This window comes from Canis lupus, chromosome 16 (assembly GCF_003254725.2).
Source record: "Canis lupus dingo isolate Sandy chromosome 16, ASM325472v2, whole genome shotgun sequence".
Taxonomy (NCBI): domain Eukaryota; kingdom Metazoa; phylum Chordata; class Mammalia; order Carnivora; family Canidae; genus Canis; species Canis lupus.
The window spans coordinates 18,321,733-18,341,488 of NC_064258.1; the positions used below are offsets into that span (position 1 = coordinate 18,321,733).

A 19,756-nucleotide genomic window follows, 5' to 3' on the forward strand; every position below is an offset into this window, starting at 1 on the left:
CTGGATAATCATAAGCTTTGGTGGATGATGTATTCTTATGTGCCATCTCTGAAGAAGAGAGTAGAAAAGATTCCATTAGGAAAGAATTATGGTGTGGTAAAGTAGTGGATTTGCTCTGAGACTTGAAAATAAATAAGTAAAGCGTATAAGTTGCATCTAGAATTCATCACCTCTCATATATAGCAATGATACAATAATACAGTAATTACTGTGGCTCTCAATGTGAAACTTATGTGAATCACTTCATTCATTACAGATAATGAACTAGTAATACAAGCCCGAGTGGTGTCTTCCTGACACTACTCATTTGCATTATTTTCTTTCTGCCCCCCATGAGAGCAAAAAAAATCTTTCTTCTTTCAATCAGGGATTGAGGCATCCAGCTTCAGTTGGACACTTTCTGTCTATAGGTACCGATCATCTAGCATGATGCTTTTATCCAGAAAGCATTTATCAATATAAACACAGCTAGAGAGGCCATATGGAAAACATAAAAGCATCAAGAAGCTCAGAATTATAGGAAAGGTACAGAATGGATGTTCTTAAATCTTAAATCTCGTCCATAGATACCCACAAAGATGATTTCCATTGATCGTAATGGTACTGCTTGCCTTTTTCATACCTTCCATGCAATATATTTATTAGCCATATTGATGATAATAGCAGAGCAACCCTCCTTGTCAAATTCCTTGGCAAACATGAAGTGTTAAGACATGGATAGACTGTCACATACATGTGAACCCGTTGACCCAAGGGACAGTGATGGCATGGCACCAAGGAGATTGATGAAAAGCCAATAGGTACTTGGTGAGTGTGTGTGTGTGTTAAAAGGAACATCGTATAAATTTTTAAAATGCTTTTTAACAATTCTCTAGAATGAGTGTTAATCACTGGCTCCAACGAGAAACACATTTGGAACTGAGCTTCCAATGTCTTGCCTACAGCGATGTTGAGGCCCTGAGTTAGGGTTTTTATTCTGTCATTTGTGAAATCATCCACTTGCAGGGTTCTGTTATTCAGGGGCATGTGAGATGTAGAAAGAGCCCGAGCTCAGATTGCAGACATGCAGGTCATACTCTAGGCACCATTTATACCCTTCTGCGGGAAGTAGGACAAGAAATGGAGAGCAGATGGCTTATCTGTGTTGCAAGTATTCTGCTCATTCAAGCAAGAGATATTTTCCACTAGGAAATAGGATTTCTGAACAGAATTGCCACCTTTGTAGTCACTTGGTGTACTTCCGTGTCCATGCAAGATCTGTTGTGTGTATTGAGATGGTGTGGTGACAGGAGGGTGCCAATGCTTGCATTGGTCTGCTCCCCCTACCCATGCTGTGTGCCCCAACACATAGTGACATTTCTTGGCCTTTAGAGACCCAACAGGCACATTTTTGGTGTGTGTGCCTGGTCATCAGCAATCTCAGTAAAAATGATATCCCAAGACAAAAGGAAATTGAGACACAATTTATTTGAGAATATTCCAAGCAATATAATGTTTTGTTGTTCCACCTCAGCCTTTTCCACCACAAGGTTGAGTTAGACCCATGAGTCTTGATGGAGACATTTGGAAATCCCTAGGCTTGGTGGAAAATCATATCAGTTGCAAATTCAGTGAGTAAGCTATATAGGAGCAGCTTCGAGTTGGTGGGAAGACGGCCTTCCTAGGAGCCAGTGAAGAGAGAGGTAACTAACCAGGACCAACTTTGACCCTGGCAGGTACCTCAGAGGCAAGATCTCAGTCTGTTTACATTCTGTGGATTCATTTTTCCTGCCAGTGTTCTCAAATGTTCACTGGGATGGAATCATTGTCGAAGCCAGTAGTGAGCATCTCCCAGGACCACATGGCAGGCTTATCCAGAGGCTTTGGTCCAGAGCCTCCGGTATTTTTCTGAGGTTCACAGGTAGCCCTTCAAGCAAATATTTATAGAGTTGTTTTTGAAGAATCACTGATGCAGTAATTAAAAACAAGGCTATTTTTAAAAATGGCTTACTAGGGCAGCCCCGGTGGCGCAGTGGTTTGGCGCCACCTGCAGCCTGGGGTGTGATCCTGGAGACCCGGGATCAAGTCCCACATCGGGCTCCCTGCATGGAGCCTGCTTCTCCCTCTGTCTGTGTCTCTGCCTCTTTCTCTGTGTGTCTATAAATAAATAAATAAAATCTTTAAAAAAAAAAGATATTCTCTTTAAAAAAATGGCTTACTAGGTGAAGAACTAAGTGAATAGCCAGTTGAATGCTGCTAGTATTATTGCTTGTATCCCACAGACTGAGAGAGACACTGCTTCTGAGCAGAGGGCAGGCAGACAGAAGAAAGTCTTCCTTTCAAGGAGCTTGTGCCCTGGGGAAGGACATCCAGGGAGGCATCCAGCAGGGTATCTGTCTGGGAAGAGCCTGATGTGCACATGGAAGGAAAAAACAGTGTGTCAGACTTTTCAAAATGTTCTCTAAAATCATACACCAGTTTCATAAATAACCTACCGCTGGCTTATGGCTCACAGTCTCTTTAGAGCCCTGTTGTGAACAGAAGAGCACCTTCACCTCGTTGATGTCCCAGTGGCCACCCTTCGGAGCTCCTCCCAGTGGACTCCCATGCGCTGTCTTCCAGTCCATCACCTCTGTGAAGACTGAGATCAGCATGGCTTAGATGAACTTCCTTGTGATTGGAACACCTTCTCTGTCTGCCACAGGGTTCCCTGCATGGACCTTAGTATGACACATATCTTCTCACTAAGGAGCTTCTAATGGGGGAGATGAGACCTGACCAGCCATAGCAAATGCTCAATACTATGTGCTGTGTGAGTAAATGAGTGAATGGCCCAAGGTGGAGAGTTGTGTGTTTTATGAAGCAGGTACTTACAGGTGTTACAGGATTCTGCAGATTAATAGAAAATCATAGAAGGCCTCTTGGAGGAAGTGGCTTTTGAGCTAGGCTTTGACGTAAGGCTATGATTGTGCCATCTGGAAATTCAACTTCACAGCTTCCTGGGACGTGCTGTAAGTGTGTGACTCATCAAAATGCCACCAGTAAATGACAGAGGACCAGCGTGCATGTTCCTGCACAATGTAGCACTCGGAACTGGGTTGGAATCCCAGCTCTGTGATACCCATGCCATAGACCTTTTAAAATTACTAAGTGAGATGCTGTCTGTAAAACGCGTGATAGTAAAGTTCCCCCTGCTATTGAATCTGTTCTTATTGGTCAACAAAACCCTTTGTGGATCGAAAGTTTGTAAATAAATTCAGAGCTCATGTGGAGGTGTCTCCGGGACCCGTGGATGTCCTCGCTTCCCAGATCCATCGCACATTTGTATAAACACATGCATGTTTTAAAATGTGCCTGAAAAGGAATTGTAAAGCTGCTTTTTCCAAATTAGTGAATAACTTTACAAAGAACATGAAGTTCTTCCTCTCCAGGAAGGCTTGTGCAGACATGGCCATCGTATGGCTACTCTCTGATCCCCGATTCACTGCATGTTTCCTCGGAAAAGGTGTCTGCTGTCATAGCCGGGCCTCTTCTGTCTGGGTTCCTTTCTATCCTGGAAGGAGGAGGCATGGGAGGAGGGGGACCGATAGGTAGGATAAGTCAATCTAGGCCAAATGAAGCTGGTTTATAGTCCCGTCCACCTCTCTCTTTCCTCGTGGCTCCCCTGCTGCTCCCCTTCTTCATCGGCATCCTATTCACGGGGGCACAGTGGATAAACCAGGCTAGAGGTGACCCCCTCAGGGTCCCTTCTGAACCACAGAATTCTTGGCACAAAGCCATCCCTGGGATGTGTCTGACCTCCATGATGAATGGAAATTTGGCTCCTTCTTGGCCCTCCCCCACCCCCAGGAATATCGGAATCTTCAGTAAAGGAGAAGGCACAGTTATGGCTCATTTACTGACTTGACTTTAATCTATCTGAGAGCATTTAAGACATTTATAGAGCGGCGGTCTTCCTTTTCATAGGAAACAAAAGTCTTCTGAAAGGCTGCTCATTTCCCCTGCCGTCGTCAAATGCAGAAATGGGGTGATCTGAAGGAAGGGCTGCCCTTCCGCCTGCCGGATGAGCACACTTGCGTTTTGGAACTGCCATAGCACCCTCAAGTGGCAACGTCTCCGTGTGCTCAGAATCAGTGCCTTCACAGGACTCTTGGTTTTGTTTTGATCGGGCTTTGCTTTGCTTTGAGGCTTTGATTTTTGCAGGTGATTGAATTCACCAAAGGACGTCAGAAGAAAACGCGGTCAGTGGTCAACGAGTAGGATTTGGCAAGTTGTTTTGAAATGATAGGGACGCTGTCCCAAGGGTGCCATTGGTGTAGACTGAGCAAGAGAAGCCATGAGAAGAGATGAGAATTAAAGAAATCCGTGAAATTATGAGAAATATATTAGCCTATTTTTCCTCATGTTGTTTTCTTCCCCTGGATCAAAGAAAAGAGCAATCACGCACAGAGTCCAGACAATTCAACACGGGTTGTAAGACACAGGGACCGTACCCCATGAGCATGTTTTTCTTGTGTTCTTTTCCCAACGCCAAGTTCTAGATAATATCATCTGAAATGTTGCTGGCCCTTGCCTCAATTCAAAGTCCCATTCATTCACATTTTAGGGAGAATTCCTCCCATTCCCCCCACAGTGCAGGCTGGTTAAGATCAAAAGCACGGACCCTCCTGTGTTTCATCCCAATAAAAACATATACGTGTACAGAAAACTAGTTTCTTCCCAGAGACTCTGATTGCAAGGTTCTGTGTGTCCCTCAGAGGTGGCCTGTATTTACCTGTGGTCTCCCTCCTTGTTCTGACTGCTGGTGCCCCAGGCACATGCACCTGCTGCCTGCGGCCCCTCTGCTCCTCCTGGCTGCTCCTCCACCTGCCGCCTCTTGGCTCCCAGCAGCTCCGGTACGATGGCTTCCACACTGGCTCCCCTGACACCAAGTCAGGGTTTGCTTCTTAGGCGACCATTTAGGGCGGGGGTTGCATATTTGAAAGCACTTTGAGTACAAAGTGCTGATAAGCACGAGTTCTCATGTTTTGATTTGGTAAAGCCATGATTCTCTCCTCCCTACCCATCCTGTTTTGGACCCACGCTGCTTCTTGGTGGCATTAGCGACCCTGGACCAGGAGTATCTTCCAGAACATGTTTCTTTACTCCACACGGGAGAGGCCCCCGGGAGTTGGAACACATTTTCCTGCAGATGCTCCCGCTGAAGGAGAGTGTGAAAGTCGATGATAAGTCCACACATTTTCCCAGAGACCACAGCCAACCAGAGAATCCGAGGGTGGCGGGGGGGGGGGGGGGGGGGGGGAAGCTTAATGATGTGTTTTGTAGATTATCAGCCATAGGCAGCTATAATTTTTCTGAAGGTGATGTGTGTAAGAGATTTTGGCTTCCCCTGTAATAACAGCTTGTTGGGACGCCTTGGGGGCCCTGTTCTGTGGCCTGGCCTCTCTGCACATCCCCACGCCACCGGGAGAGAGCCCACGCCCAGTGAATCCTCCCCCTGCAGAGGCCCGGGGACAGGAGGAGCTGTGTGACTCCATGTGTGAGGACACAGCTGCACAATGGTTCCTGATGGACAGGAGCTCAAACAGGGCTTTCTGTCTGGGGGTCTGGTTCTGTTCAGCAACCGCATGTTGTCAGGGTGCGGAGTTTGCATCACCTTTGTGTTCTTTTGTGTTGTGGCCACAGAGAATCCGGAAGGAGGCAGTGCCGGAGGTGGGGTGGGGTGGGGTAGTAGGGAGGGTTCCTCTTCCCACCATTCTCTTTTATTTTATTGTGGAGGAAAAAAATCCCTCCAGTAGCTATGCAGAAAACTGTTTACATCTCTTACCTAAGCAGACAATTGTCACTGGAGAATAGAAATTCTATATCGAGGATACCTGCGTGGCTCAGTTGATTAAGCATCTGCCTTTGGCTCAGGGCGTGACCCTGGGGTCCTGGGATCGAGTCCTACATCGGGCTCCCCACAGGGAGCTTGCTTCTCCCTCTGCCTGTCTCTCTGCCTCTCTCTCTGTGTTTCTCATGAATAAATCAATACAATCTTTTTTTAAAAAAAAAAATAAATTCTATATTGTTGAGCAAAAAGTAGTAAGGGACCGTGACAGAGCTTTTGGGTGACCAGGGAGGGTCTGTCACACAGGTGGTTCTCACTGAATGAAGAATGCATGTGAGAATATGCTTACAGAAAAAAATCTGTATAATTCCCTCTGGAAAACAAAAATGCTGTGTCTTTCCTCAAAGCACCAATTCAGTGAATAATATTCAGTTCTTTCCCAGCATGCAATGCAGTCCAAATCTAGGGTTATTATTATTTTTAAATTGAAGTGTAGTTGTTACATTCGTTTAGAGGTACAACATAGTGACTCAACACATTTATAACTTATGCTGTGCTCATCACAAGTGCGGTTACCATTGGTCACCACACAACACTATTATGACACCACCAACACTATTCCCTGTGCTGTACGCTTCATCCTCGTGACTCGTTCGTCCATGACTGGAAGCCTCTACCTCCCACAACCCTTCACCCATTTTGCCCGTCTCTCTAGCTCCCTTCCCTCAGGCAGTTGTCAGTTTGTTCTCTGTATTTATGAGTCTGTTTCTTCTTTTTGTTTATTTGTTTGTTGTTTAGATTCCACATATAAGATCATATGGTATTTGTTTTGTCTGACTTATTTCATTGAGTGTAATACCCTCTGAGTCCATCCATGTTGCCACAAATGACGAGACCTCATTCTTTTTTGTGGCTAATAATATATAATAATTATAATATAATTATAATATTATAATATAATATGATTATAATATATATAATATATAATTCCATTGTATATATATATATATATACACACACACACACACACCACTTCTTTATCCATTCATCCATCCATGGACACTTGAGCTGCTTCCATATCTTGGCTATTGTAAATAATGCTGCAGTAAACATGGGAGTGCATATATATCTTTTCAAATTAGTGTTTTTATTTTCTTTGGGTAAATACCCAGGAGTGCGATTGCTGGATCATAGGGTATTCTGTTTTTAACTTTCTGAGGACCCTCAGTATTGTTTTCCACAGAGGCTGCACCAGTTTGCATTTCCACCAATAGTGCACGAAGATTCCTTTTTCTCCACATCTTTGCCAACACCCATTTGTTCTTGTATTTTTGATTATGGCCGTTCTCCAGGGATATTTTTTAGGTCATTGAACAAGAAGGAAATACCTTTGTAGAACTCTTGCATCATATCTTGAGGAGTCAGATCTAATACGGCTTAGAGAAATGCCAAGGAGGTAAAAGTCACAGAAGCTGGGAATACTTAGTGAACTAGTGAACACGTGAGCTTCTCCAACATCCTTCGCTAGTTAAGGCTTTTGAAGAAGGAAAAAAAAAAACACCCAGAAACAGAATGCATTCATCTTAGCAATGCTTATTCCTCTCTCCAAGATTGGTGGGAGATGGAAGAGTCTGGGGATCACTTGCTTTGATTCTTCTCCTGCAGCTGTGTCAACTGATTTAGGAGATTACCATCATTGCACTTTAATCAGGAACAGAAACCAAGGGCTGGGTGTTGCTTAACTATTGAGATGCTCTGCACTTGCAAGATGCCATCATATCAAGTGGCTGTTTTTCATCATGTGGATCAATCCAAGCAGGCTGCCTTCCTGGGGATTCAGTAGCTGTGACTTCAGGGCCTGACATTCACAGTTTTAGATGGGAAGACTTAATAAAATGCAGATGTAATCAGTGGATAAAATGCTAGACTAGTACTTACTCTAAGTTTTCCATTAAAGGGCCCATCATGGTACAAGTATACCACTTGAGGGTCTGTGATATAAGTGGGTAAGTTGTTTGAAGGCTTGTATTTTATCTTAGCATACTCATGAATTTTGTATTCTAGCCCATATTTGGATTTAATGACTTTATATCATTTCTCTTTGAGTAAATTAAGTACTGAAAAAAGATATTTGGAGACTCAGAATTCATTTAGATTGTAACCAGCCATTTACATCTCATTCCAAGTTAAACCTGACATGATGCACGATACCAGAGCTCTGAGAGAGAGAGAGAGAGAGAGAGAGAGAGAGAGAGAGAGAGAGAGAAAGGAATCTTGAAACACGGATGGAAATAGAGCCTTTACTGCAGCTGCTTTTACCATAAGATGGCTCAGAAATCCTTCAGAGTCCTTTAAAAGCATTAATTTATCCATCCTTCCTCACAAAGATTGAAAAGATTCTGTATAAATGATGCAATTTGGGTATTGTTGGGTTACAAGGGAATGAAATGGTGGTGATTATGGGTACAGTGCAGAGGATTGAGGTAATAGGACCCATCAGGGACTCAGCTCAATCTAAGGAACAAATGGGATCCACCTCATCCTATTGTAGCAGAGAGTCAATTTTATTTTTGCTGTGGGTGAGTGAGAAAAAAAAAAAAGCTGTTCAAATTGCAGGCTTATATGACTAATGGATTTATTTAGCCAACGGGCAATTTCTGTTTACCTGTCAAGCAAAATATAAATATAAGTAATTGTTGAGAGAATTACTTTTTTTGAGTTCCAAATTACAATGATCTGAAATGCAATTAGTAGTATAGACAAACCTATTTTCCCCCTTTATGAAAAGGAAATTGTTCAGAAATGGGTAGAGTGCAGGTGATAGAGTTACAGTGCACAATGGAGTGAATTACCCACGTGAAGCAAATGAGCGGCTTCATTTCAGTTTTATTGCTCCTAATATAATGTTTTCATTAATGAGAACCCACTGCTTCTCATATCTGACATAGTCACCTATACATGAATCAGGGGTTTGCAATGATATCTCTTGTATTCGCTCAAGACAATGTGAAGAGACAGACCACAGGCGGGGAGTTTACTTTGTTTCCAATGGTCAGGTGTCACACTTCATGTTTAGAATCTGTGTGGGTGCTGATAGTTATCCACAAATATCGAACTTGTACATTTGGTCCCAAGAATGTGTTAAAATTCAAGAGAAAGGGCGCCCAGGTGACTCAGTGGTTGAGGGTCTGCCTTCGGCTCAGGTCATGATCCCAGAGTCCCAGGATCGAGTGCTGCATCAGGCTCCCTGCAAGAAGTCTGCTTCTCCTTCTGCCTGTGTCTCTGCCTCTCTCTCTCTCTGTGTCTCTCATGAATAAATAATATCTTAAAAATGTTTTGAGAGAAAGCTCATTTTTAAGTATACATTTGTGTTCATAAAAATAGGTACGCTCCATGGAAATCTGGAGAAAATCTTAAGTGGTGGTGGGAAAGAAAATGGAGTTTATAATGGGCATTTTGATGTGCCTTAAAGGAGTAGATTCAGGAAAATTAAGTTCATAAAAGTCAGTTTTCTACTTAAATGTGTTTAACTTCATTGATTTTTAATTCATAACAAAGTTTTTTCTTATTACATTAAAAAAGCAGAGGGTCTAAACCAGAGGTACTGAGGATTTTTTAATGAAATCAATTTTTGAAAGTAATGCTTTTTAAAAAAAATTTCCTTGCAATTCTGCAGAGCTTGCCTGCCAAACTTCATATATTCTGGCAAGGTGAGAGAGGCTCTCTGCTAACGTGCAAAATCAAAGTATCTCTGAGATAAGCCGCAAGAAGCATGGTGTCTTAACTTGGGTCATGTCTTTGGTGTCTGCCTTGTTAATCCTCTTCTGGCCACTGCCTTCTTCCTGAGATGAGCCCTCAACATCTCAATTCAGGGGTGAATTAGCATTCTGAAAATGTCCTGAAAAGACCAACTGTACACCATTCCATTTTGAATTCAAGCTGCTCAGATAACCTCTATTTAAATGAGGAAGACAGGCCTTGTTCATTCTCAAAAACTTCTTACCCTCTGGAAAATTCTTGTTAAGTGTTTTGAATTGGTAAGCCATTTCCTGGGAAAAAGCAAACATTTGGGGGGATCTTCGAGGTCACCTTGGTACCATTTAGAGTAACATTCGAGTACATTATTCTAGTCTGGTGTTTGCTAAACTTGAGCATGCATCACTCAGGATGACCTAGTGGGCTAATTAAAATACAGGTTGTGGGGCTCTAGCCCTGAGTTTCTGATTTAGTAGGTTTGAGATGGGGTCCAGGCTTTTAATTCCAAACAAATTCCTAAATGATCCTTATATCGCTGGTCTAGAGATAGTTCTTTGAGGGGATTGAAAATGCCACTTAGCGCTCCTGTAATAAATAACTAGAGCATTATTGTGAACACATTAGTGTTCTAGTGCTTTTTAAGAGTCTTTTCCTAATAAAACTAGCAGGGCTGTAAATGTCTGGAATAAGCGAGAAATTGAGAAAAATACATTTATTCACGAAAGGAAGTCACTATCCATCTGGCTAGGTAATTTATAACATCAGTTCTGAGTCATTATAAGGAGTATTGACTAGAATCTGTAGGAAAGCGAAGACTGTTCGTTTTAGTCCATCATTTCATCCCAAGAACACAGCACGGTGACTGGTGCCCACTAGGCATTCCAATATTCACTGAATAAGTAGGTGAAATGCTTACAATAAACACTGACATTAGCTGTACCATTTTTCATGCATGGATTTGGTTTTTGTTTTAGAGAGCAAATGAGACAAGCATACTATATGACAAGTTGTTCCGATTCAATGGCTTATATATACAGCAAGTATTTATTCCAAGATCCATCTTTGTGCTGGTCAACTGTGATTTAGTGGATCTGCCCTGGGCTCAGCTAGGTGGCTGCACTCTGTGTTCCCTGATGGCTGGATTGGATGGACTTCAGACCTGTGAGTTCAGGTCTCTCCAAGTATGCTTGTTCTGGAGGCCAAGCCAACCTGGCAGCAGCCACCCAGGGCACATTCTTATGTGGCGGATCACCTGGGCAGGCTGTACAGATGGCCTGAGAGCTCTGCCTGCATCATGTCCCTTCATATTCCAGTGGCCAAAGGAAGTCACTCAAGAGGTCATTGTGGCAGTTTAGAATACCTCATTAGATAGGCTCTGGGATGAAAAAATATTTGCTGAACAACATTTCAATTTGTCCTAGTTTCGAATATGGAAATTATGACTTTTTAAAAGATTATTATTTCAGAGAGAGAGAGAGAGAGAGAGAGAATGGAGGAGGGGCAGAGGGAGACAGTCTCAAGCAGACTTTGGGCTAGGCACAGAACCTGACACAGGGCTTGAACCCACGACCCCAAGATCATGACCTGACCTGAAACCAAGAGTCAGGACACAGCCGACTGAGCCACTCAGGTGCCCTGGAAATAACAGCTTCTTATCTCAAAGATGAAGCATGCCAACCTGGAAGCTTATAGCTTGGAAATGTAGCCACGCTCTTGAAACAGACAGCTCTTACTCAGACTGCCCCATTACACACTTGACGAGGTGGTTTGTCTTGGTGCTTGTGGGGTGCCTTCTGGCCACCGGTGCACATTTCTCTGTTCACTCAGGCGTTGATTGTTTGCTAATTACTTTTTATTGACGCTTTTCCAGAGGGTGCCTTAGCTCAAAGGAATGGTCTTAATTCTGGGGTAAGACAGTGAGAGTTTTTCCAATTCCTACCAGCAGGTGTCCAGGAAGCAGGTGACCCTGCTCCCACCCTGGCCTGCCTCACTCACAGGGGCTGCTGGCCCAGATGCTCCAAGGCAGCCCATTGTTGCTTGAAGCCTCTCCTCTCTTCCCTCTTTGTGTCTTGCAGCCAAATGCAGCACAGGGACCTGGAGGCCAGGCCAATTCACTGGGCTGGCCTTACTTGTTTGCTATTTCTGGCTGGCCAGCCCCTTCTTTCTAGGGTAGATTACATCAGCCTCACACTCCGGTTCCCTAAATTTTACTCCTATTGTACATTCTAGGAATGTGCCATATCCCTTTCCATTGTCTAATTGGAATCATTTTTAGTGGAGTCAGATTTTTAAAAATTCTCTGTAACTATTTCCATGGGCCTGCAAATGAGTATAATTTACATGGCAGGATTAAATGACTCAGCATCAACTCTTTCCACTATCCAAAGAAGACCCTGCATTTGAACGACCCTGTTTCTTTCACTCCTTTCCTATTCCATTGTTGTTTTCAAGTAAAAGCCTTAAAAACCTTTTTGGGTGACTTGATGCAAAATAGTAATAATAACAATAATAATAAACAAAATAAATTCAAAAGCCCCCCCATGAGGCTTGGAGCCCTGTACTTGCTAGCCTGTGTCACGTGCCTTGGAATCTCAAAATGCTTGCCGTTGGTCACAAGAGAGCAGATAAAAGCTTTTTCTTCTGGAACACAGTCATCACCTCTGTTGGTTAAAGCACCAAAGCATTGAATTGCAGAGGCTCATTAACGTCACTTTAATATTAAAGGGGATCAGATTTAACTTAATTCATGAGACTGGAGGGGTGCATGGTTGGAAAGGGCGAGGAGCTCTGGGGGCATTTGAGAGCAGAAATCACGTCCCTTTTAATCTAATATTACTTGATATATGAATTAAGGGAGTTCAGATAACGACATTGTTATGTTCAAATGATCACCAGGGACAAACAAACAACAAACTCTCTTCCAAATCTCATGCTCTCCAGATCTTAAGGGCCTTGGAAAAACACGTGGAAGTTCTTGTTGAGTAACTAGGACGTGAAAAGACAGAGGTTGGTGCCTCCTCCAGGAGGGAAAGCGATTATTTCCAAGGAGATAATATTAGAAATGAGATTTTATAAGTACTCAGCAGCAAGGAATTTGTAGAAAAGAAAAAGAAATACACAGCCTATTGGTATTGACCCAGAGTGAGGACAGGAGTGAAGGACAAGAAGGAGAAGGAGAAAAAGGAAGAGTGGGAGGAGGGCAGGTGGGCAGTGGGCAGATGTTAGAGGCAAGAGGGAGCACCTCTAAAGGAACAGAGGGTGGAGGGACAGCCTCCGCCCTCCACCACCAGGCTGGAACAAATATTTTCTGTGGGTTGACTCCATCCAGCTTTTTAGCTAAATCAGTGGCTGTTGTACTGACGTGACAATCATCTTGGTTGCTTGTGTTGATTGACTGTGTGTGTTTGTGGGCACAGGGCGAGGGATTAGTCGTCTGTAGTAGGTGTTAGCGCTGATGCCTACGAAACACACAGTTGCACAATGGCTGTATTAAGATGTAAATAAAAATGCCATGGGGAGCTAACAGTGAACTTTATTAATTTTAGGGTTAAAATAAATGTTTCCCTTTAAAACATTACTTGTTTGTATCAATTCAAAAAGCTCAAATTAACTTTAATTTCGTGTTTTTCAAAAACTAGGACCAAGCAACTCATTTTTCTTTTTTTTTTATTATTTTTTTAAAGATTATTTATTTATTTATTTATTCATAGAGACAGAGACAGAGGCACAGGCAGAGGGAGAAGCAGGCAACATACAGAGAGCCTGACGTGGGACTCCATCGGGGTCTCCAGGATCACGCCCTGGGCTGCAGGCGGCGCTAAACCACTGCGCCACCGGGGCTGCCCCATTTTTCTTCTGCTGGACCTTTCCTGTTTGTAAAGTTTGTAAAGAAATCATGCTAGCCAGCTCCCCTTGTGGGTAGGCATCTTGCAAAAAAAAAAAAAAAATTGTTTTTAAAGATAGATATGTAGAAAGAGTTTAGTTGGGCATAGGCTTTGTATTTATGCATTTAACGCCATATTTTCTCAAACTACCCAAATATTTGTTTTATTTCCCCCCCTTGGTATGAGTACAAGGTGATAATACCTAGAAGATGCTGGTGCCCAGTGTCTTAGGGAAGGCTCTTCCATCAGCACATGCCGCTGGTTGTTTCATCGCTCACGTCTCAGCATTTGGAATGAATAAAAATCATAAATAGGGCTTTGCTCTCGTCCTTTTCCTCACAGAGAAAGAGGAAGTAAAGTACATGATATAATTCTCTCCTAGAAATAAAAAAAACCTCTTAGCTAATAAAAATCATGCTTAGCCTGCTGAACTCAGTATACTTTTGATATTTTTACAATGCTTAGCTTGCATGTGGATGACAAAGTTCCTTTCATTGTCATTTAAAAAATGACTACCCACCATATTTTGCAGCATTTGCCTAATTCCAATGACTAATCATATTTGTTTTGTAAATTGGTTCCTGGGAAAATAAACACACACCCCTTTATTTAATAAACGGGAAAAAATAATACACAACTCGATGGAAAAATAAGTTAGTGGACATGGGTGTAAGGAGTATTGAGGAATTAATATCTTGATATGCTATAATCCATGAAACATTTTCAAAAATAGTTTCCCATATTTACCCAATAAGCAGAACTGGGAATCTATTTCAATATAGTACATTCAAGATCTTCAGTGATTGGTGAGCGGAGGATATTACTGACCTGTGTCCTGAGGTGCACCTATATTTAAATGCCCATTGGGAAGTTCTGCTACTCTTCAGAACCTCTTCCCCTGTTTAAGAAACTGGGGATCTGAAAAGGTTTTTGAAGGCAATAAGCGAATTAATTATGTATCATAAACACAAAATGCCATAGTTGCAATTTTCTGCAATTGCATTTCCTCACTCAGCCCAACACACTGACGGGCTGACTCTTATATTTGGGACTTCCGAGTCCTGACAGTATATTAAAAAATACACTGCAGTTTGTAAAGACATGCTTAAGCCATGTGTGAAGTATGTACAAACATGCATACACATACTCACACTCAAAGTCTAGAACAGTCACTCCACCTGGAGCACCTCTCCCACCCACGCCCCATTTCTCCTGCTTAATTTTCAATTTGTTCTCTCAAACACAAATGTGTACTCCAACTTGTCCTCCAATTGTTTCTGAGTCTTATCGTTTCTTCATTTTATAAATGATTTTAAGTAAAACTTGCTTATCGTGTTGTCTAAATCATTTAGTTAGGATTTCTAACATGGACCAAATTGTGATTTGAATACCCACAAGCTGATCTGTGAATGATGTTCAAAAATGAGGGACACAGGGACATCTGGGGTAGCTCAATCAGTTGAACATCTGACTCTTGGTTTCGGCTCAGGTCATGATCTCAGCCTCCTGGGATGAAGCCCCAGGTTGGGCTCCATGCTCATCACAGAGTCAGCTTGTCTCTCTCCTTCTGCTTCTCCCCTGCACTCTCTGAAATCAGTCAATCAATCAAAGCTTAAAAAAAGTGAGGGTCCCAATGTGCCTTCCATAGCTCAGTTTCAACCTATTATTGTTCATATGCATACGTCTATAAAGCATTGGGTATGATAGAAAAGCTACTTCCATATAAATACTGTATTTTGTATCAAATGTTAGTACAAGAAATATGTAATGCTGTTTCTTACAGTTTGTGTGACTATATACACAAAAAATTTCATATGTATATGAAAATATAAATTTCATATATATTATGTAAGAAAGACCCTAACAGCATCTATATTTAGCGAAATGTCAGGACATAGATGCTGCAGGGAGCAGCCTGAGCTTTCCTTTCAAGTCAGGCTGGAAAAGGCAGCTTCCTCCCATCAAAAGCACAGCTGGGGCGGGGGAGGGGGGATGACAGCAAGGTTTCCTATTTATCTAAATGTGATGACTTTTAAAGTTACATTTTATGGCTCTTGTAATTGCTGCCTCTGTCTTCAAAGTAAAGAGGGGCTGGTGAAACTCTCTACACCCCCAGGCCTGTGGGTGGGACAGCTGCCTATGCCCAGGCCTTTTGCTGGTTCAGGCAGCCTCTTAGCTATTGGGATGTTGGTTTTGCTTGTTTTCATGGTTGCACAAAGGAAACGTGTCTTTAAAGTACTTTAACAATCACACTTTTCTTCATAGAAGAGGGAAACCAAAGTGGATTCAACAGAAGATGGAAGTGGTAATACATGTTAATTAAAACAGGACTACCCACTAGGTTGAGACTTGGGGAGAGCTTGGAAGGGACTGGAAGGTATGTTCTCCCAAGAGCCTTATTTGCCAGCATCCCGTTTCTCCCTCCGAGTTAAGGACACTGCGTGAGGGAAGAGGCCATTTCAGGACCAGGCAGGAGTCTTCTCAGAGTCGGGGCTCTGGCAGTGATTCCAGGAGATCGTCTTGGATTCAGACCCAACAAAGGCTGGTGAGCCCGCAGTATGGCCTGCTGAGTGGCCACGGACTCGCCTTCTTGTTTTATTTATTTATTTTTTAAACCTAAAACAGATAGTCATGGGAACCTAGCTGGAGCAGGGTCACCGCTGAGTCCGGGAGGAATGTGATGATGCAGATGCTCACTCTGGACTGGTGCAGAAGAACAGCACAAAGGGCAGGTGCGAGCCCTCCACCCGTCCCCTCCCTCCGCAGTTTTAGGTCCTGGCCTCCGCCGAAGCTCAAGTCGGCACACATCTGCCCGACCTGGAGGGTCTGCAAACAGGAGGGAAAAGGACGTGGAGACGAGACGAGGAGGAAGAGCCCCCGAGAGCCTAAAGAAGGCCCGAGGAGCGGACTTGAGGAGGAGGGAGGGGTTCCCGGAGGCCCAAGGGACCATCTACCCCAGGAGAGGGAGGAGAGGAGCCGCCTGCGCCTGGAGTAGGAGCGGGCGCCCGGGCATGTAGGTGTCTTTCCACACAGGGGCGCTGGAGCACGTCTTACTGCAGCAAGACGCGCGGATGCGCACCCGGAGCCCGGCGCCCTCTTTGGTGTGGTCTGTCCCCGTCCCTTCCTCTCTGTCGGGGATTGAGGGGGCGGAGCAAGCTTTGGAGAAGTTGCCGGCATCCCAAAAGCTTCAGCCTCTGCCTCTATTTACCGAAAATGAAAATGGAGTTCGCGACGTGCACAAGTGGGCTTGGGATGTGTAGGGAGGGGCGTTCCACCGAGTTGCTGGGGAGCCTCCCACCAGGCCTCCCCGGGCTTGCCTCCCGTGACCTTTCCTTCCCCTTCTGTCTGAGCCCGGGGGAAGGAGCATGACTCTGTTTTCGGAGACGAGCTTGGTTTGGGAAGCAAGCAGGGCTCGTCAGAAAGCGCTGTGTCCGAGCCATCGCCTTCCAGCCCCGCTGCTCGCCGTGCCTCGCCCCACCTAGCACCCCCAGGCCCGAGGGCTCCTGCCTGTTGTTGCTGCAAGTTAGGCAGGAGACGCTGGAAGGAGGGCCCGAGGGGGACGCTCGAGGCGGCGAGGCTGCAGCCCGCGGGGCCCGGCGTGTGGGCGCAGAGCGCAGCCCCGCGCCGAGGATGGGCGCCCCGGGGCTCGGCCCCTCCGCCAGTGCCCCCAACCCTCCGCGCGCTCTTCCCGCGCAGCCGGGGCTGCCGCCGCCCGCCGGGCCCCGCGCGCCCGCGCCCCCGCCCGCCCCCCCGCGCGCCCGAGCCCGCGCCCCCGCCCGCCCCCGCCGGCCCCCGCCGCCGCCCCCCGCAGCCCCGGCGCCATTACCCGGCCGCGCCGAGGGGCCGGTGGGGAGGGGGAGGGGGAGGGGGAGGAGGAGCCGCGCGAGGGGCCGGTGGGGGGAGCGCTGAGATGCGCGCTGGCTCCTCGCCGGTCTCTAGGTGGTGCCGATTCCGGGGCCTCGGCATTTTCCCTCCCTTTATGGTTTTCGGCGGGGGGGGGTGGGGGGGTCCTTCCTCCAGCGCCGTGATGAGGCGGGCCGTGGCCGTGGCGAGGAGTTGACCGAAAGCGGAAAGGAGCGAGGGCGAGCGCGCGCCCCGACCCCGGCTCCGCCGAGCCGCCGGGGAGGGGGCGGAGGAGCCGAGCCAGGCAGGCGCCCGCCGCGACTCGAGAGTGGCGCGCGGAGGAGCGGCAGCCGCCGGCTTCTTTCTTCTGCGGCTGCTTCCGTCTGCCCCCGAGGGGGTGCGGGGCGGGCGCCCGCGAGGGGCAGGCGAGGCGCAGGACGCCCCCGGGCAGCCGGCGAGGGCGCGGGCGCGGGCACCGATGGCTTCGCTGTACCAGAGGTTCACGGGCAAGATCAACACCTCGCGCTCCTTCCCGGCGCCCCCGGAGGCCAGCCACCTCCTGGGCGGCCAGGGGCCGGAGGAGGACGGCGCGGGGCCCAAGCCCCTCGCAGCCCCGGCGCCCGCGGCGGCGCCCTCCCGGGAGCGCGGCGGCGGCGGCGGCGGCGGCGGCGGCGGCGGCGGCGGCGCGGGCGGCCGGCCCCGGTTCCAGTACCAGGCGCGGAGCGACGGTGACGACGAGGACGTAAGAGCATCTTGGTGGGTGGGGGGCGGCGCGGGGCTCGGGGCGAGCGCTGGGGCGACGCGGCCGCTCCGCGTCCCCGGGGGTCGGGGTCGCCCTCCCGCCTCCCGGCCTCCCCTCCCCTCCCCTCCCCTCCCCTCCTCCGCCTCCCGGGAGCGCCGCAGACCCGCTCCTCCGCGCCGATCTCGGTCACCGCCGTCCCGGAGCGGGGCTTGGTCTGCACCGGCGGCGGCCAGGAGTTGGTGCTGGAGAGAGCGGCGTCTTTGGGGCTGCGCTGCTGGGATGTGGGATGGCTGGGGGTGGGGTGGGGGTGTCGCTGGGCGTGTGGATGCCTGTGGTTACTCTACGGTGTTCTGCATCCTAAGGCGAGAATCCAATATACCTGTGCTTACAACTTGATTTTCCTTCCTTCCTTCCTTCCTTCCTTCCTTCCTTCCTTCCTTCCTTCCTTCCTTCCCTCCTTCCCTCCTTCCTCCTCCCCCCCCCCTTTCTATTTTCCTGCTTTAAGACTGGGGAAGATAAAGTCCCATGCTTCCCACCTGTCACTAGAATCTATGCATTGTGCCCTCCTCAACCTCCCCCACTCTGTCCCTTTGCTCCCATGGCCTCTACTTCTTACCTCTCCAGGACACTTTCCCCTCCAGTGCTGATAGTTTGGGTGGTGATTTTGGCACCAGGGACAAAACACTAGCGTCCGAGGCCCAGTGTCCTATTCCAGGCCCCAGCACAATTTTTACTGATGAGAATCAGGCCCTGCCTGTCTCCCACACCCAGCCTTGGACTAGCAGCTCTACCTTAGACCTGCCTTAGGAGAAAACTTCTTAGGGAGCATGTTTCTTACTCTTCTTCAGGCTAGAAGCTTGGGTTTCAAAGGTTCGATTTGCATATCACCTTAGTAACTGATGACTCAGACTGGACACTAGTGGGCAGCTTAGCTAGTTGAGTCCAGCCACCTCTGTTGATCCCTTCCAGCTATTCCCAGGGCCAGGGAGGACCACAGAGACAGACAGTTGCCTGCTGAGCTGTTCTCTTTCCCAGGAAAAGAGAAAAATCCCAGACCAGCTCTCTTGGACTGGCATGGCTGCTCTAGCCTCAAGAGATATGCAGGGCGTGTTGGGTTATAGAACCCATTGCAGGTACCTATGAGGAATTTCCCACCTGGGGGCACCTGGATCCTCACACAAGCTCCTCTCAGATAGCCTACCCTGACATGCCCAGGGCAGTACGTGCCCCTGCACTGAGCAGGCAGTTGTGGTCATTCAAACATGCCTTGCCTCAGGTCACACTACTTCACCATTTGGTTTTTCTTTAATAGTGCAAGGTTGGGGGGGAAGTGTTGACAACCTTCACAGGGACAATTCGGAAAAAAGCCACTGAGGTTTTGTTGTTACTGGACATTTTTTTTTAATTTTTCTTTTTAATGAATGGAGAATGCCAAGACTGACATGGATGATAAAAGTTTGTAAGGAGTGCAGTTTGTTTGTATACACACACACACACACACACACACACTCTCACTCTCTCACTCCCCCCACTGCCTGTATCAGATCTTGCATGAAATTTTCTTATTTTCTTTTGGATCGTTTCCAGACTCCCTTGGTTACACAGATAGCGAGCGGAGAGATGTCCCTCACTTCAGTGGGTCAGGTCCTAAGGGAAATGTGTGGATTCTTCAGACATCTGGTTCAAGGAACTGGAAGTCTTTGAAGGAGGGGTTTTATCGGG

General features: G+C 46.6%; 1 protein-coding gene and 1 long non-coding RNA gene across 4 annotated transcripts in view; one reads left to right on the forward strand and one right to left on the reverse strand.

Moving 5' to 3' along the window:
* DPP6 (dipeptidyl peptidase like 6) overlaps window positions 1-19,756 on the forward strand; it is an 829,290-nt gene that overhangs the window by 121,730 nt on the left and 687,804 nt on the right. Inside the window, exon 1 of one of the 3 annotated variants that reach the window (XM_025451878.3) lies at window positions 17,698-18,034. The exons of 1 other annotated variant lie outside the window; for it this stretch is intronic. In XM_025451878.3, coding sequence (XP_025307663.1) covers window positions 17,771-18,034 — 264 coding nt within the window. In that variant the 5' untranslated portion in view covers window positions 17,698-17,770. Of the gene's footprint in view, window positions 1-17,697; window positions 18,035-19,756 lie in introns of those variants that run through there. One more of the 3 variants, XM_025451870.3, reaches the window with a different exon arrangement.
* On the reverse strand, window positions 13,285-17,078 carry LOC125752704 (uncharacterized). The gene is made up of 3 exons (XR_007402828.1): window positions 15,788-17,078; window positions 13,652-13,827; window positions 13,285-13,434 (listed from the first exon to the last, which is right to left on the reverse strand). It is a non-coding gene; the product is annotated as an uncharacterized LOC125752704 (long non-coding RNA).